This window comes from Delphinapterus leucas, chromosome 5 (assembly GCF_059928025.1).
Source record: "Delphinapterus leucas isolate spDelLeu-1000000601 "Yukka" chromosome 5, BTC_Dleu_Yukka2, whole genome shotgun sequence".
In the NCBI taxonomy this organism is placed as follows: domain Eukaryota; kingdom Metazoa; phylum Chordata; class Mammalia; order Artiodactyla; family Monodontidae; genus Delphinapterus; species Delphinapterus leucas.
In genome coordinates, this window is record NC_143133.1 from 33,185,456 (window position 1) to 33,211,985 (window position 26,530).

General features: G+C 35.2%; 1 protein-coding gene across 6 annotated transcripts in view; it reads left to right on the forward strand.

Annotated features, from left to right (window-relative positions):
• Window positions 1–26,530, forward strand: part of TBCK (TBC1 domain containing kinase) — a 234,913-nt gene that overhangs the window by 38,414 nt on the left and 169,969 nt on the right. For all 6 annotated transcript variants that reach the window (XR_002643661.2, XM_022567080.2, XM_022567079.3 and 3 more), the window contains 3 exons: window positions 7,659–7,773; window positions 9,257–9,330; window positions 13,880–14,021. Coding sequence is in view for 5 of the 6 variants with exons in the window: in XM_022567080.2 (XP_022422788.2) it covers window positions 7,659–7,773; window positions 9,257–9,330; window positions 13,880–14,021 (331 nt within the window). In the remaining variant the exon portion in view is untranslated. The remainder of the gene's footprint in view (window positions 1–7,658; window positions 7,774–9,256; window positions 9,331–13,879; window positions 14,022–26,530) is intronic.

Consider the following 26,530-nt stretch of genomic DNA (forward strand, 5'->3'; position numbering starts at 1 on the left):
AGGTCTACCCTCTTAACAAATTTTTAAGAGTTCAATACAGTATTGTTAACTGTAGGCACAATGTTGTACAACAGGTCTCTAGAACTTAATGATCTTGCATAACTGAAACTTTAAACCAATTGAACAGCTCCCATTTTCTTGTCTCCCTAGCTCCTGGTAACTGCTGTTCTTCTCTGCTCCCATAAGTTTGACTATTTTAGATACCTCATGTAAGTGGAATCATGCAGTATTTGTCCTTCTGGCTTATTTCACTTAGCATAATGTCCTCCAGGTTCATCCATATTGTTGTCACAAATGGCAGGATTTTCTTTCTTTCTTTCTTTCTTTTTTTTTTTTTTTGCGGTACGTGGGCCTCTCACTGCTGTGGCCTCTCCCGTTGCAGAGCACAGGCTCCGGACGCGCAGGCTCAGCGGCCATGGCTCACGGGCCCAGCCGCTCCACGGCATGTGGGATCTTCCCGGACCGGGGCACGAACCCGTGTCCCCTGCATCGGCAGGCAGACTCTCAACCACTGTGCCACCAGGGAAGCCCCTTTCTTTTTTTAAGACTGAATAATATTCTATTGTATGTATATACCACATTTTCTTTAACCATCTATTGATGGACATTTGGGTTGTATAAGAGAATCTTTATGGTATGTTTTAAATCTGGCAGAATTAGTCCCCCTCATTGATTTTTTCCCCAGTGTTTTCTTATATATTTTTGTATATTTATTATTCTTACCATACACACACAAAAAGGGGCACAAGGAAACTTTTGAAGGTGATGGATATGTCTGTTACCTTGATTGTGGTGATGGTTTCATGAGCGTATGCATATGTCCAAACCCATCAAATATGTTAAATATGTGCAGTTTTTTGTATATCAATTATACTTCAATAAACCTGTTTTTAAAAAATAATAAAAACTCTGAAAGACATAAAAGTAGACTTGAACAAATAGAAACACATCCTTTTTTTTGGATAGAATAACTCAAATTCGTAAAGATGTTAAGCCTCCCCTAATATATGCAGATTTAATGTGAACTCAACTCAAATACCAAATACTAACAAGTATTTTTTTTCTGAGCTAGAAAAATTGTAGGAATCTATCTTAACAACTTAGTCTAATTCTCAGTTTTAGCCAGATATTAACAAGATTATCATATTACCCACCATACAGTGGCTCATTATTCTTTCAGTAAATAAAAGACTAGAAGGAGAGGTGTATTTTCAGCAAACTAGTACTTTCTTTTTTGGATAGCCATTGTGTGAACTTAAGCAATTTATGTTTTCTTGACTTACTGAAGAATTATACACTCTCTTATAAATGAAGTTAACACCATTGATCTAGTCTAATATAGTCTAGTCTAATACACTTTTTTTGAGCTGTTATTTCCTTAGCGGTGATGAACTTAATCTTGTTATCTCCACCCTCTTGCACCATCATGGATGTGGTTGTATACATTTATTGAACACCTATTATTTGATACCCATTTATTGAGCACCTACCTTATAGGCACTATGGTAGGCATAGGGATTCCAAGTTGAATAAGCTTCAAGGTATTCAAGCTACCACTGCCTCAAGGTACAGTGAGAGAGACAAACCTATACAGAAATTATTACCATAGAATTAATAAACCTTGCAACTATGTACTGTCAGAAAATAGAGATGTACAATTCTACCAGGGGTAGAGCCATTTGATGAGAAGCCATTAAGGATCCTGGCCAAAAAAAAAAAAAAATATATATATATATATATATATATATATAGAAATGACAGAATAGATCTAGAATAAAGAAGGATGTCAAAAAAAAAAAAAGGACTGGTTCAGATAACAGGGGTCTCAAGGTCTTTAATGAGTTTAGAGAGCAGGTCCTCAGGAATAGGGAACAGAGAAGTATAGGAGATTGTAGTTGAAAATCAAGATGTTTTGAGTAAGTAGCAGTTGAGCAATGTCTCATGACAAACTGTCTGTATTTCAGGAGATTGGCTGGAGTTTGATGAAAATCTGTGGCTATGAACCTGGGAAGCTAACTAATCCTTATAGATATTAAACCCATGATCTTGGCCTCAGTATGTTTTAACCAACTAAGCTAAACAGCTGCAGATAATTTACAGATGATTGAATCAGAAGCACACCGTATAAATTTCCTTTGAAATACATCTGGAAAGGGATAAACAAAACATACTTGGTATTGTACTAAATTAATAGATTTGAAATTCATTAAGCCATATTTAATATCCAAATACAGCCAAGTTGAGTCATGCCTAGAAATTATCGACATTTGTTCTTGGTGGTGGTGGTGGTAGTCATGTTTTTTTCTCTTTTAGTTATTAATCTTATTACTTTCCAAGATTTATGATTTTTGTAGGTCTGCTTTGTTCTCACCAATGTAATAAATAAATTTTCATGTTTTCTTTTACTCTCAAGACAGAGAAAAAAGATTATCATCTCCTAACTTAATTATTGAATTATAATTGTATCAAAATTCTATTGAATTCAACTGTATTAAAATTGTCGGTTTATAAATCTGTGTTCTTTTTTTTTCAAAATTCAAGAATTTTTTAATAACCCAAATGCTTTTCTCAAAAATAAAATATATGTTAACTCACTAGAGAAGAAACACAAATATGAACTTAGGAATGTATAAATTACGGAATCCAAAGTGACTATTAATACCAGATAATCACAGTGTTTTATACCAAAAAAAAGTGTCAAATACAGTTACCCAAATGAATTAAATGCTACAAGTTGTTGCAAATGGGTATATATATATATTTTTAACATCTTTATTGGAGTATAATTGCTTTACAATGGTGTGTTAGTTTCTGCTTTACAACAAAATGAATCAGTTATATATATACATATGTTCCCATATCTCTTCCCTCTACAACTATGCTGTAGGCTTTTTAATTGTGGAGATCAATTTTTCTTCCATGGAGCCTAAAAATGCAGAGGCCTAAAAACATAGTACCAAGCAGTTAAAAACAAAGAAGTATACAAAATTCCACAAATACTGATTTCTTTTTCCCGTTATAGAAAATAGCATTAGCTTTTTCTTCTCCTTTACACCTATATTTTACCTTTTGGGAGGTCTGAGATCTTCTGCCAGAGTTCAGTAGGTGTTCTGTAGGAGTTGTTCCACGTGTAGATGTATTTCTGATGTATCTGTGTGGAGGAAGGTGATCTCCGCGTCTTACTCTTCCGCCATCTTCCCCCTCTCCTATACCTATATTTTAAAATAAATTTAAAAATTAAATCCCAAGAGCACAAATGGGCGGAAAAGCAAATCTGATTTCCTGTCTGATTTAAACTGAAGAATACTGAGTTCATTAACTGTAATTCATATATAATCTCAAGTAATAGCTAAGAAGATGTGTCATGAGCTCAGCTTTATACGTTCATATTTTAAAAAATTTTTTCAATGTAAATGCTCATCAGCTCAATAATAGCATGAATGTGCTTTTTGACATGCAAGTGTTTTCCAATTATATCTTAAAATCAGCTAACAAAAGCAGGTCGAGAAAGTAGAAGATGCAGTCTTCTGTTTTCAGCTGTTTCAGAACTGGTTTAATGAAAAAGTCACTTTAAAGGTTTGGTTTTAATTTCACGAGAAAGACATCTGTATTGAAATAGTGTGCAGCTGAGGTCCTCTAGTGTCGCAGTTGAATATGGCATCAACTTTTAAGATTTTGTGAAGTGTGTGTGTGTGTGTGTGTGTGTGTGTGTGAGAGAGAGAGAGAGAGAGAGAGAAAGAGAGAGAGAGTGAGAGAGACAGAGACAGAGACAGAAACAGAGATACAGAGAGAAGAACAAGGACAAGAGAGATTACTACCTTAAAGTTGACTCAGCAAATGACCTCAGAAAACTAGGTTCTTATGTTTTATTTGTTAATCAATCTCAATGAAAGGTTTTCTTTGTTTTTAAGAGGGGAGGGGTTTGCATTCTTTCATGTGCACATAGTTTTCAATGTAATTGTAGTTGTTTTAAAGTTTGGAATCTTTTCCTTTACATAGTTGGTTTATTTTTTTGCAGATGTTAATGAAAACTATTAATTCTTAATTGTTCTCATCTCATTTGCTTAATACTGGCTGTTGTGACACTTTAATATGGGAGAAACTATTTGATAAAGTAGAATAGTTTATAGATCAGTTTAATAAGAATTCTTTATAAATAGTAACTTTTGTTTTGTTTTTTTTTTATATATACTTCATGGGGAATATCAACTTATTGCTTTATTTTAAAATATGGCTGACAGTCAGGAAGTACCAGATATATGAGGGAAGAAATAGTTTGAGAGAGTCAAGGGAGGAAAAAAAAATTTTAAAAACTTACCCCAGAGGAAATGAAGATAACATACTTTTTTCCCCCCCTAAATTAAAAGAATTCTAATAACTATCCTCAGAGAGACTCAAAAGAATAATGTATCCATAGCCAAAGAACAGGATGTATTGAAAAGGAACAACTGGAGACCAGAAGAGAGATCTTGGAAATTAAATAATAGGCCATGCTCATAAGAATATAAGTCTAAGCATAAAGTATAAAAGAATCCTGAAAGCTTCCACAGAGGAATAGCATGGTATCTACATGCTATGAAAAATTTTCTCATGACTATATTCTAGCTAAATAAAAAGGAAACACAAAAAGAATCATATGAGGTATAAAAAATGATAGTAGCTGATGATAACATTCATGAATAGAGTTATAATTATAAAATTATAGTATCCATTAAATCCTGATGACTGAGATATTTTCTCTGGAGAGCTAGGGGTTAAGTGGCTTAGATTTTTATTTCTTTCTCTGCTTAGTTCCATGGTAAATTTTTACTATACGTAGTGCAGCAGTGTACCAAAACACTTCCCATCTGTCTCAGAGTAAAAGCCAAGGCCTAAATGGCCTCACATGATCTAGCCCTCTGACTTGCTACCTCTCTGCCCTCATCTCCTCCCAGTTTCACCTTTTGCTCATTCTACTGCATACACAGTAGCTTCATTGTGTTTTTTGGTGTTTTTTTTAAAATTTGTTTTCTTTTTTGAACTGCTGTGTATTCTTCCAGTTAAGACTTGCTTACTGTGCCCTCTGCCTGAATTACACATTTCCCAGGGAGCTGCATGTCTTTTTCATTTCCTTTAGATTTCGGCACAAATGTCACCTCAGTGAAGCCTTCCTTGATCACACTGTATATATAAAATAGCAACCCACATTCTCTCTTCTCTTCTCTTTTTCTCCTTAGCACTTAATCGCTATATATCATGTTATATATTTACTTGTTTATCTGTTTAGCCTTCAAGAAAGGAGCAAAGGCATCTTTTATCTGTCTTATAAAATTTGATAATGTAAAATAATATAAACAATAAAAAAAAAAAAAAGAGACTTCCTTGGTGGCACAGTAGTTAAGAATCCACCTGCCAATGCAGGGGACACGGGTTCCAGCCCTGGTCCAGGAAGATGCCACATGCCGCGGAGCAACTAAGCCCATGCACCACAACTACTGAGCCTGTGCTCTAGAGCCCATGAGCCACAACTACTGAGCCTGCATGCTACAACTACTGAAGCCCGTGCGCCTAGAGCCTGTGCTCTGCAACAAGAGAAGCCACCGCAATGAGAAGCCTGCACACTGCAACGAAGAGTAGCCCCCACTCACCACAACTAGAGAAAGCCCGTGCACAGCAACGAAGACCCAACACAGCCAAAAATAAGTAAATAAACTAATTAATTTAAAAAATCAGGAGTTAGAAAAGGAAAATGGAGAAGTATGTTAATTATATCATCTTGCATACTGAAGAGTTAATTATAATTATGTAAAAGTCTAACCACCAGAAGAGTTGAAAACACAAACTGCTAGAGATGGTTACTTCTGGAAAGTCAGACTAGGATGAGAAGAGAGAGAGATTTTAACTTTTCATCTCTTGTTCTTTCTTATGGTTTTAATTTAGAGGAGGGAGTCATAGTGAAATTATTCTTTTTTTAAATTGTATTTGGCCTTTTTATGTCAAGTTTATTGCGATTAATTTACATACCTTACAATTTACCCTTTTTAGTGTGCAGTTAAATCAGTTTGACCAACTCAGTCCTATAACCATCATCAAAATTAGAAATAGAACAATTCCGTCATGTAAAATTTTCTCATACTCCTTTGTATCAACCCATTCCCTCCACCCAAGCCCATGACAATCAGTAATCTTTTAACTTAACACTTTTTATTTAATGTGGGTTCCTTGTCCTGAATATAATCAAGTCAGAATTGGTGAGTTTGGAGCAGTTACATATAATGTAATGGTTGATATATCTGAATTAAAATCTGTTAATTGGGCTTCCCTGGTGGCACAGTGGTTGAGAGTCCGCCTGCCGATGCAGGGGACGCGGGTTCATGCCCCGGTCCGGGACGATCCCACATGGCGCGGAGTGGCTGGGCCCGTGAGCCATGGCTGCTGAGCCTGCACGTCCGGAGCCTGTGCTCCGCAGTAGGAGAGGTCACAACAGTGAGAGGCCCGTGTACGGCAAAAAAAAAAAGAAAAAAAAATCTGTTAATTGTTTTCTAATTGTTCCATTTGTTCTTTGTTCTTTTTTCCTTTTATTTGCCCTGCTTTTAGGTTGACTTTTTTTTTTATAATTTCATTGTATCTCTATTATTAGCTTGTTGTTTATACCTTTAAAAAAATTAATTTAGTTGTTACCCTCATATTTATTTAGTTTTTTAAAGTCTGATTTAAAGTGTAAAAAAGAAGGGGGGGAAGAGAAGAGATCTGTACCCAAATGTTAATATTAGTGGTTTGGGGATTGGGTTTGAATTATTCTCCCCTACTTTTCTGTATATTCTTCCTAACTTCCTATATGAATGATGTTTTATTTAAAAAAAAAAAAAAAAGGAGAGAGAGAGGGAGAGGAAGAGAGAGAGCAAGACAAAGAAACTGGGCATCCCTGTGGAAGTTGGCTTAAGAGAGAATAGGATAAGAAAGAAATGTTTGATAAATTACTGGAGGTTGCTTTGTGGATTGATCTGGAAAGTAAGCTCAGGTCTATCTACTATAAAATATATTATAGCTGTTTTTCAGGGACATAGGTGTTTTGTCTTGAGCAAGATAGGTGGTTTTCATTGACTTAGTTCTGCCATATATCTGCAAGTGTCCTGATAATTTGACAAAGTCCAACCTGCTGAAGGTCAAGGTCATTTGTATACCACCAATATTAAACTACCTTCGTGGAAGAATTATACTTCAATTAGAGTAGCCTTTAGAAAACTACGTTCTTTGTCAGATCGATTCTGTTTTAAGTGGAAAATCAAAAATATGTCGAAGTAGATAGTTTAGAAAATGTGTAGAGTCTATTTTCTCTGAATAGAGGAGGTACAATAAAAATATAGCTCTTTGGGGAATTCCCTGGTGGTTCCAGTGGTTAGGACTCTGCACTTTCACTGCTGAAGGTCTGGGTTCAATCCCTGGTCAGGGAACTAAAATCTCACAAGGCACATGGCCCAAAAAAAAAAAAAATATATATATATATATATATACGCACACACACACATATATATATATACACACACATATATATACACACATATATATATATATCTCTTTGAATTTTATCACTGAACCTCATTTTATTTCTTAAAACAGTTTCTATATCTGCTTTGTAATTGACCTATTGATCTGTGACTCTTTTGTTTTCTTTGTAGATATTCAAAGGTTTTGTGCATAGCATTTGAGATACTTCAGGGCTTGCAGTATATGAACAAACATGGTATAGTACACCGGGCACTGTCTCCTCATAATATCCTTTTGGATCGAAAGGTAATCATCAAATAGTATATTAAATATTTGCTTTTTATTTCACATTGGAAGCTACTGAAATCAGGCCCACTCAGTTAATCAGAGGGACTGTAGAATTAGAATATGTCTTAAGAGTATTCATAATGAAAAGATTATACGAATGTAATATACTGGTAGTTGTTTAAAAAAAAAGTATCTCTAAATTATATGAATCCATGTGTCTTTCACATTCATTATTCTTTTTTCCCCAGACCCATTTTCTAACTTGTTTTGTTTTTCCTTCCATTCATTTTCTAAAAGATACATACACATTGTGTCTTCCCAATCCACTGCTTCTCTGAATTTGCTTTCATCTTAAGAAAGATTCTCTGACTATTTACATAGAATATTTTTCTCATAGCACAACTGAATTGTGTTTTCTCCACTTTATTCTTCTTTCCTACTTCCTCTTTTCACTTTATTCCTCATTTATTTTCCTTGTTTACCAGCTGTTCATACCTAGCTTCTTTTTTTAATTGGAGTGCTGATTCTCTACTTGGAAATCTTATGGGGGATTTCTAAGAAGCTAGTCAACCTCTAAGAGAATTATGGGTAGCAAGGTGGTATTTTTTCAGGAATAATCATAATTTCATTCTTTTTCATAAGCATATAAAATAGTTTTGAGGAAACATTTTCTGGGGAATTATTTTTTATATTAGTAGGATTATTCTTTTTTTCTGACTTTCTTCCAAACTTTCAGTATATATACCCTATGATATTAAAAATAAAGATAAAATGGTGCTCATTAATTTCATACCTATGGTAGTAGAGTATCTAACTGTCTGAATTGTTTTAAAATATAAATGTTTTGTAATTCTGGGAAATAGAGTTCTTGAGAAAAAGAAAACAACTTTTAAATTGACTATTGTTTTATAAAGTCTTAAACATCTAAAGGGGGAAAAACTTAAGGGATGTATAAAATTTGTTTTGCCTTTTAAGAATCTTGCTTTTGTGATCATTATGCTTATTCTCAAACAGTATAAAAAATTGTTGGGAATCAAGCAGATTCACTAATATCTTGATTTGTGAACTGATCTTTCCAAGTTAAAAATGTCCATGTCAAGTTTAAATTATAACATTGTGAGTGGACTTGCAACTCCCTGAAAAAATTTTCTTTTGTGAAAATTACCACAATATATTCTAATTGAGGATTCAAGACAACTAAGAACATTTTTGCTATTTAGAGAAGCCCAGAAAATAATAAGCAGCAAAAATTTTTAAATGTTGTCATTTTGATATATAAAATATGTATGTGTGTATATATATGTTTGTAATGAATATAAAGCAGACTTCAAACACTGACAAATAGTTTTTAATAAAATTATGGCAAATTAAAATATAATATTTTCTTAATGTATCTGACTATATGATAGTGTCCTTACTTATAAAATGTATAATCATAATTTTCCCTGTCAGTGATATTAAAATATTTTATAATGATTTTTTTCTTCCTTTATTATTGTAGGGACATGTTAAATTGGCTAAATTTGGACTTTATCACATGACAGCATATGGTGATGATGTTGATTTCCCAATTGGGTAAGAATTTTTTTTTTCTGAGTTCCGGCTGAAACTTTCTAATCTTTAATGAAGTGTGTATTTTGTTAATTTATTATTTTTGACATAAAACTACCTTTTTAAAATTAAAAATATCTTAATTTTCCATACACTTCTAAGAGTAGACAATGAGTTTTTCCCAGCATACAAAAGGTCCCTGATGTTGATCTTTCATTGAATTGGTAGTGAGGCTAGCAGATTATTGACTTTCTTCACCTTATAATGCTTACTAAAATTAATTTTATTTCATTCAGAATTAGGTAAATTTAAGGCAAGAAGGCTGACAAGATTCTCACTTAATGATAATGTATGTTCCTCAAAAGACAGAAAAATCACTCTCATATTATCTTCTAATATTTCTAAGTTTAATTCCGTGTTCTTTAAGATGTAGTTGTACATTAAGCTTCAAGTCGAGTCACTGTAGCTGTCAGAGGTAATGGGGTAGATTCTCTAACTGAAAGTCTGTGTTTAAGTTTGGAGAGGTTCTGATATGGAATTCCAGATTTATGTTAGCCTCCAAAAAAGGAATGAAAGTTTATTTCATCCTGGACTCAATTGAATGCTTTGATATAGATGTTTGTATTATATTTATTGTTTGGCTGCTTTTTAAGCATGTTAATAATATAATTCTTTTATAAGTGTTTAATTTTGACATTATTTTAGATACATAGAAGTTACAAAATAGTACAAAAATTTCCTGTATAGCCTTAACTCAGACTCCCCAAATGTTAACATTTCACTACATTTTTTTCTCTTTCTTTTATCTTACACATATATATGTATTTGTGTATAATATATTTTTTCTGAATTATTTAAGAATTATTAGTGTATATAATGGTCTTTTACCCCTCAATACTTCAGTTTGTATTTCCTAAAGTAAGGAATTTTCTTACATAACCACAAAACAATTATCAAAATCAGCAAATTAAAATGATATAATACAATTTTCTAGAGACCTTAAGCATATTTCTTAATTGCTGTGAGATTCTGTTTAATAGTATCGATTTGTGTTTTGCTCTTTGGGCTCCCTAAAGTCAGTTCTGTCACTCAATTATTGGGAATTATGGTTTGGAGTCATGGAGTATGTTTCTGCAGGAAAACATTGCCTAAAAACTTAACTAGATGTTTTTAAAAAAAGATCTCATTTATAAATTACCTTTTATCTTTGTAAGTTAGCTTATAGTTTTGTCACTTAAAATTTTCATTAGCTTGGCCATAGCTATAATCTTAAAATAAATTGTTTAGTCATCCCTTCCTTTATTTATTAAGAAAATATTTATCAAATACATTTTCTTATGGCTGCTGGATATACAAACATGGGTAAGATAGGTTCCCATTCTTCAAGAAGCTCATTATTTAATGGGAAATTTTCTGTTTTGATGGCCTACTTATTAATGTGCATAAATTCATAGTCTTATAGTTTTACATACCAAAACTTGTGGTTGTACGCAACAAACAATTGTTTTCACAAACACAAAAACAATATTTTATAAAAATAGCCTACACTCTATTTGTTTTAAAAAAAACCTTTTGAAATAATAAAATTAAGTTCATAATAAAGCTCTGGTATCTTCATCATATGTAATAATTGCCTTTTAAAATAGCTTTTAGGCAGCTGTAGTTAATGTGCTTCTTCATTTTGTCTAAATTTGTATGAGAGAGAACTCCAAAAACAATACAAACAAAAATTAATTTTTTGCCTTTTACTTAAAGGTTCTTTAGGTTATAGTGATGAATAGAAGAAAGGAAGTGATTTTTCTTAAAGCACATCAAGGATTTTGAAGAGTTGTGTTTGAATTTAAAATGCTTGGATAGAATTGGTCTCATGTGCCATTTGGTTTGGCTTACTTTGAAGTCTTTGACCCAAAAGGTCTGAGCAGAAAGTATCAAAGAGCAAAATGTGAAACATTAGCCAGGAAAAATAAAGTGATCAAACAGCTAAGTCATGAAAGAAAATATTTACTCCAGAAGAAGCTTGCAGCTGATTCAAAAGACAAATATTAAAGAACAACAAAGTAAAATGTTAACATCTGTTTCAAAATATTGTAAAGAGTTAGAAATTGGACATTCATTTTTATTTGGCCAGTAGCTTAATACCTTGTTAAAGCATCAGACAGATGGTGAAAGCCACTTACATTTATCTCACCAGTCATACTCACGGCAGAGTTCCAGTAAGACTGTTAAAATGCTATGCTAAAGAAGAGACACTTGTTGAAAGGAGATAATTTACATTTAAAAATCCTAAGTTTTATTATTTTTATTAATTAACAAGTCCTTGATAGAAAGGAAATTAGAATTTTGGGAGCAAAAGTCACCTCTATACTTCCAGAGATCACCAGTCAGAAGTTTTAGATATAACAATTTACCCATAGTATTGCTTGACTTTTCACTACCCATGCTGTTATTTTGGGGTTAGATGTGCTGGAAATCAGGATTAAAAATGAACAGTTTACCTTCTGGATGTATCATGCTAATGATGACAAAGCTAAAACATTGCATATGTGTCATGTTTTTCATTTTTAGAAAACTTCTTTATGTATTCACTAATATTTATAACAGTTTGTGAGGTAGGCATTATTATTCCTATTTTATAGATTAAGAAACCCAAATCATATATAGAATATGTGATAGGACTGAAGTTAGAATACAGGTATTATAATATTAAGTTCATTGCTTTTCTACTAGACTTCACTTGTCTCCAGAGGTTTCACACATTCATTTAGAAGATCAATATGATCACCTTAGGGTAAAATGACATCATAGTACAAATTTATGTGTATGAAAATGTGCCTCAGCCTCTTTAGTTATCAAGGAAATACAAATTAAAACTACAACGGTGTATAGGTCCCACCCACCAGATGGCCAAATATTAAAAAGTCTGTCACTGCTGTCTAACAAGTGTTGGAGAAGTAAGCAATAGGATCTGTTGTACACTGCTCGTGGGAGTATAAATTGATACAATCCCTTTCAAAAAACATTTGGCATGATATTATAAAGTTGAAAGTGTACATGTCTTATGGCCTAGAAATTCAATCCTAGGTTTATACCCTTGGGGAAACTTTTGCAGATGTACACATAGTATTTCTAGCAACATTGTTTATAATATAAAAAGACAGGAAATAACTTAAATGCCTATTGACATTAGAGTGAATAAATTATGATATATTCATAAAATAGAAGTAAAAATTAATGACTTAAATCTACATGAAACTATATGGATGGCTCTTTTAAATAACATTGATTAAAAAAGCAAATCACAAAGGAATACCATCAGCATAATTCCCATACTATAAAGTTCAGAAATGTGCTTGACTAAACAATATACTTTTTAGGGTTACAAACATATGGTAAAGCTATAAAGAAATGGAAGAGAATTATAAACACAAAAATTCCAATTGTCTGTTCCTTTTGGGGGATACCAGGGAGGTATAATTAGGGAGAAGCAGAGAGGGACCTTTAGTGATAATTTCATATTCTTTACTTAAACTTCTTGATAGGTACATGGGTGTTCTTTTAAACTTTATTCTTTCTACCTTATTCATTTAATATTCTGTCTTTTGTATTTACTAAAGCAATTTTCAAAAAACTTGTGTTGGTGAAGGTAAGGGGAAATAGGCACTCATATTGCTTATGAGAATATAAATTTCCATAACCTGAAAGGGCAACTTGGCAACATTAATCAAAATTTAAAATGCATCTACCTTATGACTTTGTAGTGCCATGTCTAGGAATTTGTCTTTTGTCTACACATACATATTCATGGGAAAGGGAATATTTGTAATATATCCACGTCAGCATTGTTTGTAATAGCAAAAGAGTGGAACTCCCAACATGTCCTTCTTCAGAGTTGCATTAAGTAAATTAAATGCATCAATACAATGAAATTATTGGCAGTTTTCAAAAAGAATGAGGCAAATCTATACTTATTTTTTTAGAATGATCTCTAAAATATCTTTTGAGTGAAAAAGGGTACAGAATAGTGCATATAGTGTGCTTCCCTATGGGGCAATGATGATGGGTGATAAAGTTTATTTATACATACATATGTGTGGGTGACTGGAGTACAGAGATGGGAGAGAGTCTTACCTTTCAATTTATATATTTTTACAGATTTTGACATTGCTACTATTCAAAAGAATAAATACTATTTTCAAAGATAACATATGCTTTAAATAAGAGTTAAGTATAAAGAGAAGATAGGCAGTGAGGAAGAAGGAAAAAACACCTGGAAACCTGGAAAGCTGCAAGAAGGCAATATGTTAACACAGAGGAAAGCAAAGAAAGGAACTAATATTGCAGACACACGATAGGTTTTAAATTATTTGAGACTCATGTATTTGCTCTTGATTCCTAGACATAGAAGCCTGTATTATGGTTAGTTTAGAATTCTTCCTAGAAAGAGTTGTTCATCTAATTGCATTGAGCTTTTATATAGGCCGTACTGTACTGATAGTAAAAATGTACCACTACATACTTCTTTCCCCCTTTCTAGCTCATAGTAATTATTCATTTCTAAAATATACCATTTTAGGTATCCATCATACTTGGCACCTGAGGTAATTGCACAAGGAATTTTCAAAACCAATGATCATGTGCCAAGTGAGAAACCGTTGCCTTCTGGCCCCAAATCAGATGTCTGGTCTCTTGGAATCATTTTATTTGAGCTTTGTGTGGTATGTATAAAGAAATAGTAAACTCATAAAAATAAATTGTGTTTCTTAGAAAAGTATTTTTGGATACGAAGGCTATTTAGTAATATCAATAGCATGTTTTTGCTTTGCAAATTGACTAGATAACAGAGAAAAAAATCTCAATTTGACTTCATAAAAAATCCTGTTTGACAATTTATTTGTATATTACTTTGGTATATCTAGAAATATTGACGCTTTTATTAAGTATTAAAAATATACACTGTACTGGGCTTCCCTGGCGGCGCAGTGGTTGAGTCCGCCTGCCGATGCAGGGGACACGGCTTCGTGCCCCAGTCCGGGAGGAGCCCACATGCCGCGGAGTGGCTGGGCCCGTGAGCCATGGCCGCTGAGCCTGCACGTCCGGAGCCTGTGCTCCACAACGGGAGAGGCCACAACAGTGAGAAGCCCGCGTACCGCAAAAAAAAAAAAAAAAATATATATATATATATATATATATACACTGTACTAAGTGTAAAAAATTAAGCATATTTATAAACATTTACACTAAAACTGCTTACATGCTTTGGTATGTTCATGCTCTCTCTCCCTTCTGTGGTGGTATTTCTTCCTTAAATCCCTTCTCCTCTCTTATTCTGTCTCCTGTAAGACTGACTTTGTAACTGAGTTGGCTTTTTATGAGGCCTTCCTGAAATATCCTCTATATTTATTAGGGTAATAAAGACTATACAGCTATTAAAAACAAATGAATTAAAACTGCAGTAGCTTAAAAAACACAGATGTTTTTCTCCCTCATGTAACAGTCCACAGAAAGTTAGGGTGGGCTCTGTTCCACAGCATCATGAAAAAACTTAGGCTACCAAGAATGGCTCCACCATTCTCACCACCTGATTTCCAAAGATGCTCTCTTTATCCTCTTTTTTAGCTATAAGGAAGAAGAGGAGTGAATTCATGGTAACTGTCTTTAAAAAGATGATATAAAAGTTGCAGATATCAACTCTGTTCTTTTCACTAGTGGCACTTTACTCATGTGGCCACATGTAGGTTCAACAGAATACAAATGCCTAAATATTCAGAAAGAAGATCAGGATGGATTTGGAGAGACAACTAATATTTTGTCAATCCTCCCTCCAAATACCTGCCAGGGTTAGTTCCTGTCTTCTTTTCTCTCCTTTTCTATTTTAGCATTTGTCATGTTTGTCTACATGGACAATAAGGTCTTTAAAGGCACACATTTTTATTATTCATCTGTTGTTCTGTCTTCCAAGAGATATTTTTTAACATCTTTATTGGAGTATAATTGCTTTACAATGGTGTGTTAGTTTCTGCTTTATAACAAAGTGAATCAGCTATATGTATACATATGTTCCCATATCTGTTCCCTCTTGCGTCTCCCTCCCACCCTCCCAATCCCACCCCTCTAGGTGGTCACAAAGCACCGAGCTGATCTCTCTGTGCTATGCAGCTGCTTCCCACTAGCTATCTGTTTTACATTTGATAGTATATATAAGTCCACTCTCTTACTTCGTCCCAGCTTACCCTTCCCCCTCCCCATGTCCTCAAGTCCATTCTCTACGTCTTTGTTCCTGTCCTGACCCTAGGTTCTTCATAACCATTTTTTTTTCTTTTTAGAATCCATATGTATGTGTTAGCATACAGTATTTCTTTTTCTCTTTCTGACTTACTTCACTCTGTATGTCAGAATCTAGGTCCATCCACCTCACTACAAATACCTCAATTTCATTTCGTTTTATGGCTGAGTAATATGCCGTTGTATATATGTGCCACGTCTTCTTTATCCATTCATCTGTTGATGGACACTTAGGTTGCTACCATGTCCTGTATTGTAAATGGAGCTGCAATGAACATTGTGGTACATGACTCTTTTTGAATTATGGTTTTCTCAGGGTACATGCCCAGTAGTGCACTTGCTGGGTCGTACGGTAGTTCTATTTTTAGTTTTTTAAGGAACCTCCATACTGTTCTCCATAGTGGCTGTATCAATTTACATTCCCACCAACAGTGCAAGAGGGTTCCCTTTTCTCCACACCCTCTCCAGCATTTATTGTTTGTACATTTTTTGATGATGGCCATTCTGAACAGTGTGAGATGTTACCTCATTGTAGTTTTGATTTGCATTTCTCTAATGATTAGTGATGTTGAGCATCCTTTCATGTGTTTTTTGGCAATCTGTATATCTTCTTTGGAGACATGTCTGTTTAGGTCTTCTGCCCATTTTTGGATTAGGTTGTTTGTTTTTTTGATATTGAGCTGCATGAGCTGCTTGTAAATTTTGGAGATTAATCCTTTTTCAGTTGCTTCATTTGCAAATATTCTCTCCCATTCTGAGGGTTGTCCTTTTGTCTTGTTTATGGTTTCCTTTGCTGTGCAAAAGCTTTGAAGTTTCATTAGGTCCCATTTGTTTATTTTTGTTTTTATTTCCATTTCTCTAGGAAGTGGGTCAAAAAGGATCTTGCTGTGATTTATGTCATAGAGTGTTCTGCCTATGTTTTCCTCTAAGAGTCTTACAGTGTCTGGCCTTACATTTAGGTCTTTAATCCATTTTTAGTTTATTTTTGTGTATGGTGTTAGGGAGTGTTCTAATTTCATTGTTTGACATGTAGCTGTCCAGTCTTCCCAGCACCACTTATTGAAGTGGCTGTCTTTTCTCCATTGTATATTCTTGTCTCCATTATCAAAAATAACATGACCATATTTGCGTGGGTTTATCGCTGGGGTTTCTATCCTGTTCCATTGATCTATATTTCTGTTTTTGTGCCAGTACCATACTGTCTTGATTACTGTAACTTTGTAGTAAGGTCTGAAGTCAAGGAGCCTGATTCCTCCAGCTCCGTTTTCCTTTCTCAAGATTGCATTGGCTATTCAGGGTCTTTTGTGTTTCCATACAAATCGTGCAATTTTTTGTTCTAGTCCTGTGAAAAATGCCATTGGTAGTTTCATAGGGATTGCATTGAATCTGTAGATTGCTTTGGGTAGTATAGCCATTTTCACAATGTTGATTCTTCCAATCCAAGAACATGATGTATCTCTCCATGTGTTTGTATCATCTTTAATTTCTTTCATCAGTGTCTTATAGTTTTCTATAACAGGTCTTTGGCCTCCTTAGGTAGGTTTATTCCTAGGTATTTTGTTCTTTTTGTTGCATTGGTAAATGGGAGTGTTTCCTTAATTTCTCTTTCAGATATTTCATCATTAGTGTTTAAGAATGCAAGTTATTTCTGTGGATTAATTTTGTATCCTGCTACTTTACCAAATTCATTCATTCGCTCTAGCAGTTTTCTGATAGAGTCTTTAGGACGCTCTGTGTATAGTGTCATGTCACCTGCAAACAGTGACAGCTTTACTTCTTCTTTTCCGATTTGGATTCTTTTTACTTCTTTTTCTTCTCTGATTGCTGTGGATAAAACTTCCAAAACAATGATGAGTAATAGTGGTGAAAGTAGGCAACCTTGTCTTTTTCCTGACCTTAGTGGAAATGCTTTCAGTTTTTCACCATTTAGAACAATGTTGGCTGTGGGTTTGTCATATATGGCCTTTATTATGTGGAGGTAAGTTCCCTCTTCACCTACTTTCTGGAGGGTTTTTATCATTAATGGATGTTGAATTTTGTCAAAAGCTTTTTCTGCATCTATTGAGATGATCATATGGTTTTTCTCCTTCAATTTCTTAATATGGTGTATCACATTGATTGATTGGCGTATACTGAAGAATCCTTGCATTCCTGGGAAGAAACCTACTTGATCATGGTGTATGATCCTTTTAATGTGCTGCTGGATTCTGTTTGCTAGTATTTTGTTGAGGATTTTTGCATCTATGTTCATCAGTGATATTGGCCTGTAGTTTTCTTTCTTTGTGACATCTTTGTGTGGTTTTGGTATCATGGTGATGGTGGCCTCGTAGAATGAGTTTGGGAGTGTTCCTTCCTCTGCAGTTTTTTTGAAGAGTTTGAGAAGGACGGGTTAGCTCTTCTCTAAATGTTTGATAGAATTCGCCTGTGAAGCCATCTGGTCCTGGGCTTTTGTTTGTTGGAAGATTTTTAATCACAGTCTCAATTTCAGTGCTAGTGATTGGTCTGTTTATTTTTTCTATTCTTCCCGGTTTAGTCTCGGAAGGTTGTGCTTTTCTAAGAATGTGTCCATTTCTTCCAGGTTGTCCATTTTATTGGCATATAGTTGCTTGTAGTAATCTCATGATCCTTTGTATTTCTGCAGTGTCAGTTGCTACTTCTCCTTTTTCATTTCTAATTCTGTTGATTTGTTTCTTCTCCGTCTTTTTCTTGATGAGTCTGGCTAATGGTTTATCAATTTTGTTTATCTTCTCAAGGAACCAGCTTTTAGTTTTATTGATCTTTGCTATCCTTTCCTTCATTTCATTTTCATTTATTTCTGATCTGATCTTTACGATTTCTTTCCTTCTGCTAACTTTGGGGGTTTTTTGTTCTTGTTTCTCTAATTGCTTTAGGTATATGGTTAGGTTGTTTATTTGAGATGTTTCTTGTTTCTTAAACTTTGCTATAAACTTCCCTCTTAGAACTGCTTTTGCTGCATCCCACAGGTTTTGGGTCATCATCTTTTCATTGTCATTTGTTTCTAGGTATTTTTTGATTTCCTCTTTGATTTCTTCAGTGATCTCTTGGTTATTTAGTAGTGTATTGTTTAGCCTCCATGTGTTTGTATTTTTTACAGATTTTTTCCTGTAATTGATACCTAGTCCCATAGTGTTGTGGTCAGAAAAGACCCTTGATATTCTTTCAATTTTCTTAAATTTACCAAGGCTTGATTTGTGACCCAAGATATGATGTATCCTGGAGAATGTTCCATGAGCACTTGAGAAGAAAGTGTATTCTGTTGTTTTTAGATGGAATGTCCTGTAAATATCAATTAAGTCCATCTTGTTTAATGTATCATTTAAAGCTTGTGTTTCCTTATTTATTTTCATTTTGAATGATCTGCCCACTGGTGAAAGTCGGGTGTTAAAGTCCCCTACTATTGTTGTGTTACTGTCAATTTCCCCATTTATGGCTGTTAGCATTTGCCTTATGTACTGAGGTGCTCCTATGTTCGGTGCATAAATATTTATAATTGTTATGTCTTCTTCTTGGATTGATCCCTTGATCATTATGTAGTGTCCTTCTTTGTCTCTTGTAATTGTCTTTGTTTTAAAGTCTGTTTTGTCTGATATGAGAATTGCTACTCCACCTTTCTTTTGATTTCCATTTGAATGGAATATCTTTTTCCTTCCCCTCACTTTCAGTCTGTATGTGTCCCTAGGTCTGAAGTGGGTCTCTTGTAGACTGCATATGCACGGGTCTTGTTTTTGTATCCATTCAGCCAGTGTATGTCTTTTGGTTGGAGCATTTAATCCATTTACATTTGAGGTAATTATCAATATGTATGTTCCTATTACCATTCTCTTAACTCTTTTGGGTTTGTTATTGTAGGTCTTTTCCTTCACTTGTGTTTCCTGCCTAGAGAAGTTCCTTAAGCATTTGTTGTAAAGCTGGTTTGGTGGTGCTGAATTCTCTTAGCTTTTGCTTGTCTGTAAAGGTTTTAATTTCTCCATTGAATCTGAATGAGATCCTTGCTGGGTAGAGTAATCTTGGTTGTAGGTTTTTCCCTTTCATCACTTTAAATATGTCCAGCCCCTCCCTTCTGGCTTGCAGAGTTTCTGCTGAAAGATCAGCTGTTAACCTTATGGGGATTTCCTTATATGTTATTTGTTGTTTTTCCTTTGCTGCTTTTATTATTTTTTCTTTGTATTTAATTTTTGATAGTTTGATTGATATGTGTATTGACGTGTTCCTCCTTGGATTTTTCCTGTATGAGACTCTCTGCGCTTCCTGGACTTGATTAACTCTTTCCTTTCCCATATTAGGGAAATTTTCTATTATAATCTCTTCAAGTATTTTCCCAGTCCCTTTCTTTTTCTCTTCTTCTTCTGGGACCCCTATAATTCAAATATTGGTGTGTTTAATGTTGTCACAGAGGTCTCTGAGAGTCTCCTCAATTCTTTTCATTCTTTTTTCTTTATTCTCCTCTGCAGTAGTTACTTGCACTCTTTTACCTTCCAGGTCACTTATCCATTCTTCTGCATCAGTTTTTCTGCTATTGATTCCTTCTAGAGAATTTTTAATTTCATTTATTGTGTCCTTCATCATTTTTTGTTTGCTCTTTAGTTCTTCTAGGTCCTTGTAAAACGTTTCTTGTATTTTCTCCATTCTATTTCCAAGATTTGCATCCACTATTTCCAAGATTTGCATCCACTATTTCCAAGATTTGCATCCACTTTTTTTATCATTACTCTGAATTCTTTTTCAGGTAGCCTGCCTATTTCCTCTTCATTTGTTTGATGTGGTGGGTTTTTACCTTGCTCCTTCATCTGCTGTGTGTTTCTCTGTCTTCTCATTTTGCTTAACTTACTGTGTTTGGGGGTCTCCTTTTTGCAGGCTGCAGGTTCGTAGTTCCCATCATTTTTGGTGTCTGTCCCCAGAGGCTAAGGTTGGTTTAGTGGGTTGTGTAGGCGTCTTGGTGGAGGGGACTAGTGCCTGTGTTCTGCTGGATATGGCTGGATGTTGTCTTTCTTGTGGGCAGGACCACGTCTGGTGGTGTGTTTTGGGGTGTCTGTGGCCTTATGATTTTAGGCAGCCTCTCTGATAATGGGTGGGGTTGTTTTCTTGTCTTGCTAATTGTTTGTCGTAGGGTGTCCAGCACTGTAACTTGCTGGTCATTGAGTGGATCTGGGTTTTAGCGTTGAGATGGAGATCTCTGGGAAAGCTTTTGCCATTTGATATTATGTGGGGCCAGTAGGTCTCCGGTGTATCAGTACCCTGCACTCGGCTCTCCCACTTTAGAGCTATAGGCCTGATACCCAGCCGGAGCACCAAGACCCTGTCAGCCACAAGGCTCAGAAGTAAAGGGAGAAAAAGGAAAGAATTAAAGAAAGAATAAAATAAAATAAAGTTAAAAAATTAAAATAAAAAACTATTAAAAGTAAAAAAATTAATAAGTAATTTCAAAAAGGAAAAATAAACGAAAGAAAGAAGAGAGCAACCAAACCAAAAAACAAATCCACCAGTGATAAGAAGTGCTAAAATCTATACTAAAAACAACAACAACAACAAAAAACGGACAGACAGAACCCTCTGACAAATGTTAAAAGCAAAGCTATACAGACAAAAAAATGACACAGAGAAGCATACACATACACACTCACAAAAAGAGAAAAAGGAAAAAAATATATATACCGTTGCTCCCAAAGTCCACCTTCTCAATTTTGGGGTGATTCGTTGTCCATTCAGGCATTCCACAGATGCAGGGTACATCACGTTGATTGTGGAGATTTAATCCGCTGCTCCTGAGGCTGCTGGGAGAGATTTCCCTTTCTCTTCTTTGTTCACAGATCCTGGGGTTCAGCTTTGGATTTGGCCCTGCCTGTGCGTGTAGGTCGCCTGAGGGCATCTGTTCTTTGCTCAGACCCGACAGGGTTAAAGGAGGGGCTGATTAGGGGGCTCTGGCTCGCTCAGGCCGGGGAAGGGAGGGGTACGGAACGTGGGGGGAGCCTTAGGTGGCAGAGGCTGGCGTGATGTTGCAACAGCCTGAGGTGAGCTGTGACTTCTCCCGGGGAAGTTGTCCATGGATCATGGGACCCTGGCAGTGGTGGGCTGCACAGGCTCCTGGGATGGGAGGTGTGGCTAGTGACCTGTGCTTGCACACAGGCTTAACATTTCATGCCCGTCTCTGGTGTCCGCACTGATATCTGCGGCTTGAACCCGTCTCTGGAGCTTGTTTAGGCGGTGCTCTGAATCCCCTCTCCTTGCACACCCCAAAACAATGGTCTCTTGCCTCTTAGGCAGGTCCAGACTTTTTCCTGGACTCCCTCCCGGCTAGCTGTGGCGCACCAGCCCCCTTCAGGTTGTGTTCACGCAGCCAACCCCAGTCCTCTCCCAGGGATCTGACCTCCGAAGCCTGAGTCTCAGCTCCCAGCCCCGACCTGTCCCGGCGGGTGAGCGGACAAGCCTCTCAGGCTGTTGAGTGCTGGTCGGCACCAATCCTCTGTGCGGAATCTTTCTGCTTTTCCCTCTGCATCCCTGTTGCTGCACTCTCCTCCGTGGCTCCAAAGCTCCCCCCCCCCGCCCCCCTGTCTCTGCCAGTGAAGGGGCTTCCTAGTGTGTGGAAACCTTTCCTCCTTCACAGCTCCCTCCCAGAGGTGCAGGTCCTGTCCCTATTCTTTTGTCTATGTTTTTTCTTTTTTCTTTTGCCCTACCCAGGTACTTGGGAAGTTTCTTGCCTTTAGGGATGTCTGAGGTCTTCTGCCAGCGTTCAGTAGGTGTTCTGTAGGAGTTGTTCCACATGTAGTTGTATTTCTGATGTATTTGTGGAGAGGAAGGTGATCTCCACGTCTTACTCCTCCGCCATCTTGAAGGTCTCTCTCTTCCAGGAGATTTTTAAATTATTTTGGAAGTATTAACTCATTGATCTTTACCATATCTAAGATTTAGGATGACATTATGTTCTTCATTTTGTGTGTTTTCAGAACTAATTCAACAGTGGAGGAGGTAAAGCATAAGAGTTAAGAGACAGCCTTTTGTAGTCAGAGAACTGGGTTTGAAATCTAATGCAGCAAAATATAGTTGTATGACTTAGGGTAACTAACTTCTTAAGGCTTTGGTTCTACTTCCATGAATAATAATAGTACCTATATTGTAAAGCTGTTGGAAAAATTAAATGAAATAACGTATATAAAGTACTTAGTATAGGGTGTTGCTTTGCAAACAGTCCATAAATGGTAGCTTTTATTATTAATATTTAAATATTCACAAAAACATGGTAGCTTACACATTGGCACTGCTTTTTCTAAGGGAAAATGCCAGATTTTCTGATTCTTTGCTATCCTTTGTCTAGACCATCTTTCTTTTTGTTGGTATGAAATGATAGTGAATCTCATTTTTGTTTAAAATCATAGCCTAAATGAAGAATTTTATTGGAATGTGAAGTATACATAAGTGTAAATGCGAAGTATGTAGCTTTTCCTTTTTATTACCATCATTTATATTTAAACTCTTTACTAATGATCTAGGTATGTCTCATATGAGTAATTTGATTCAGCAAATGTTGATGAATCTTTACTGTGTGTATAGCAATGCAGTAGGAATAAACTGTGATTAAGGTGCATTGTCAAAGAGTTTATAATTTAATGTAAATTCATTAACTTTGAAGATAAACACAGAGAGCTGTGTGAATTCCAAGAAAGGAAATATTAATTCCATGATAGGGGCTTCATGACTTTTTTTTCATGACATTTTAAGTGGTGCTCAAAGTTTAGAGTCCAGTTTTAAGACGGATTTAATCTTCTACCTCATCAAACCTTTAGATTTGATACAAAATATTAAGCTATTAATTGATAACACACCAACAATTAACAAAGGGAACTTTTGGCAGGTTAGAAATTTTAAGGAAATAGACGAAAAGCTATAGCACTTTGCTAGGAAGATCTTGCCATATTACCAGAAAGTCAGTATAGCTGCTCTTCACCCAGAAGTTTCCATAGTCCAAAACATGTATAGGAGAATTCTGTATCAAAAAATGAGTACATATCTAAGAAACACCAAGCATCTAAAGTTGGCCTCTACTATAAAAAAGGAACAACGAATAGAGTTTACATTTTATTACAAATAGAAAGGACTTTATAATAAATGTATGTGTTCTTTAAGAGATAAAGGAAACAATTCAATTTGTGAAACAGTTACAGAAACTAGGAACCAAGAACATTTACTGAAAAAAAGCAAGAATCAGCTAAGAGTTTTAAGAGAAAAGAATGTAATTATTAAAATAAAGAACTAAATAAATGGATCATAGGAAACTGGACACACTGAACACTGAGTTAATCTCCCAGCATATGACACAAATAGATAAAAAGATTGAAAATATAAAAGAAATTTTAAAAGACAGACAAGATAGATTCAGATGTTCTAATATCTTATAATAGTATCAAAAGTAGAGAGTAAAGTTCTCAATTTGAAAGAACATACTAATTACCTTGCAAGGCAAAAGAAAAAAAAATCACAACATACAAACAACAACAACAAATAGCTAGAAATCTTATACTAAACTTTTAGGAGATGACTAATGATGAAATAGTGAGTAACATTTATTGAGCACTTCATAAGAGCCAGGTACTTTTCTAACGTATTTACATCTATTATCTCAATCCGTACTCTGCCAGTCTTATAAAGTTTATCTAATTACTATCTTTACAGATTAGGAAATTGAGGTACAGAGAGGTTAAACAACCTGTCCTAGTTACATAGTAGTAACTAATTCAGCAGATTTGTGTCCATCAATCTGTGTCCAAAGCTTTATGTACCCTTAACCAACGTGCTAAGCTGCCTTTACTAAGCTCTGATGTCTTTATCAGTGTTGAGAAAATCTTAAAATGTGCCAGAGAAAAGACATATTACCTACAAAGAATAACAATTAGATTGGTATTAAACTTCTTAGCAGTGTGAATGCAAGAAAATAGTGGGACAGTGCCATCAAAGTGCTGAGAGGAAGGATTTTGAATTCTTTAAGTCACAAAACTACCAGTTGGGAGTAAGAATTAAACAAAGGATATAGTTGGCCCTCTGTATTTGTGGATTCTGCATCTACGGATTCAACCAACCATGGATTGAAAATATTTGAAAAAATATTCCAGAAAGTTCCAAAAAGCAAAACTTAAATTTGCCATGCAACAGTACTGTTTACATAGCATTTACATTTTATTTATAACTATTTACATAGCATTTGCATTGTATTAGGTATTATAAGTAATCTAGAAATGATTTAAAGTATAAGGGAGGATGTGTGTAGGTTATATGCAAATACTATGCTACTTTAAATAAAGGACTTGAGCATCAGTGGATTTTGGTATCCAAGTAGGTCCTGGAACCAGTCCCCCCTGGATAGTGAGGGATGACTATACAGAATTTTGATAGACACGAAGAAAAAATTAGTAGTAGAGAAATAACATGAGTCTGAATAGTAGAGTGTTTTCACTGTATTGCAAGTAATCAAATTTAACTGCTTCGTGTGTGTGTGTGTGTATGTGTTTTCATCACAGGATAGATAAATAGTAAGCATTTAAACTGAAAAGTTATTTTGGAGCCATATCCTAGGAGACTTTGAATGCTGTATTGAGAGATTTATATTTAGTTATGTAAAGTATGGAGGACCATTTAAAGTTTTTAAGTAAACTGAAATCAATTATTATTTTTTACTTTTTTTTGCGGTACGCGGGCCTCTCACTGTTGCGGCCTCTCCCGTTGCGGAGCACAGGCTCCGGACACGCAGGCTCAGCGGCCATGGCTCACAGGCCTAGCCGCTCCGCGACATGTGGGATCTTTCCAGACCGGGGCACGAACCTGTGTCCCCTGCATCAGCAGGCGGACTCTAAACCACTGCGCCACCAGGAAAGCCCTGAAATCAGTTAATTTTTTAAGGTGGTTCTTTTTTAAAAATTTTTATTGGAGTATAGTTGTTTACAATGTTGTGTTAGTTTCAGGTGTACAGCAAAGTGAATCAGTTATACATATATCAACTCTTCTTTAGATTCTTTTTTTTAGGTCGTTACAGAGTATTGTGTAGAGTTCCCTGTGCTATACAGTAGGTCCTTATTAGTTATCTATTTTATATATTGTAGTGTGTATATGTCAATCCCAATCTCCCAATTTATCCCTTTCCCCCTGGTAACCCTAAGATTGTTTTCTACATCTGTGACTCTATTTCTGTTTTGTAGATAAGTTCATTTGTTCTATTAGTTTAGATTCCACGTATAAGCAATATCATATGATATTTGTCCTTCTCTGTCTGACTTACATCACTCAGTAGGACAATTTCTAGGTCTATCCATTGTTGCTGCAAATGGCATTATTTTGTTCTGTTTTATGGCTGAGTGATATTTCATTGTGTATATGTACCACATCTTCTTTATTCATTCCTCTGTCAATGGACATTTAGGTTGCTTCCATGTCCTGGCTATCGTAAATAGTGCTGCAATGAACATTGGGGTGCATGTATCTTTGCGAATTATGGTTTTCTCAGAGTATATGCCCAGAAGTAGGATTGCTGGATCATATGGTAGCTCTTAGTTTTTTTTTAAGAAACCTCCATACTGTTCTCCATAGAAGCTGTACCAATTTATCTTCCTACCAACAGTGTAGAAGGGACCCCTTTTCTCCACACCCTCTCCAGCATTTATTGTTTGTAGATTTTTTTGATGGTGACCGTTCTAACTAGTGTGAGGTGATCCCTCATTGTAGTTTTGATTTGTACTTTTCTAATAATTAGTGATGTTGAACATCTTTTCATGTGCTTTTTGGCCATCTGTATGTCTTCTTTGGATAAATGTCTGTTTAGATCTTCTACCCATTATTTTGATTGGGTTTTTTGTTTGTTTGTTTTGTTATTGAGCTGCATGAGCTGTTTGTATATTTTGGAGATTAATCCCTTGTCAGTTGCTTCATTTGCAAATACTTT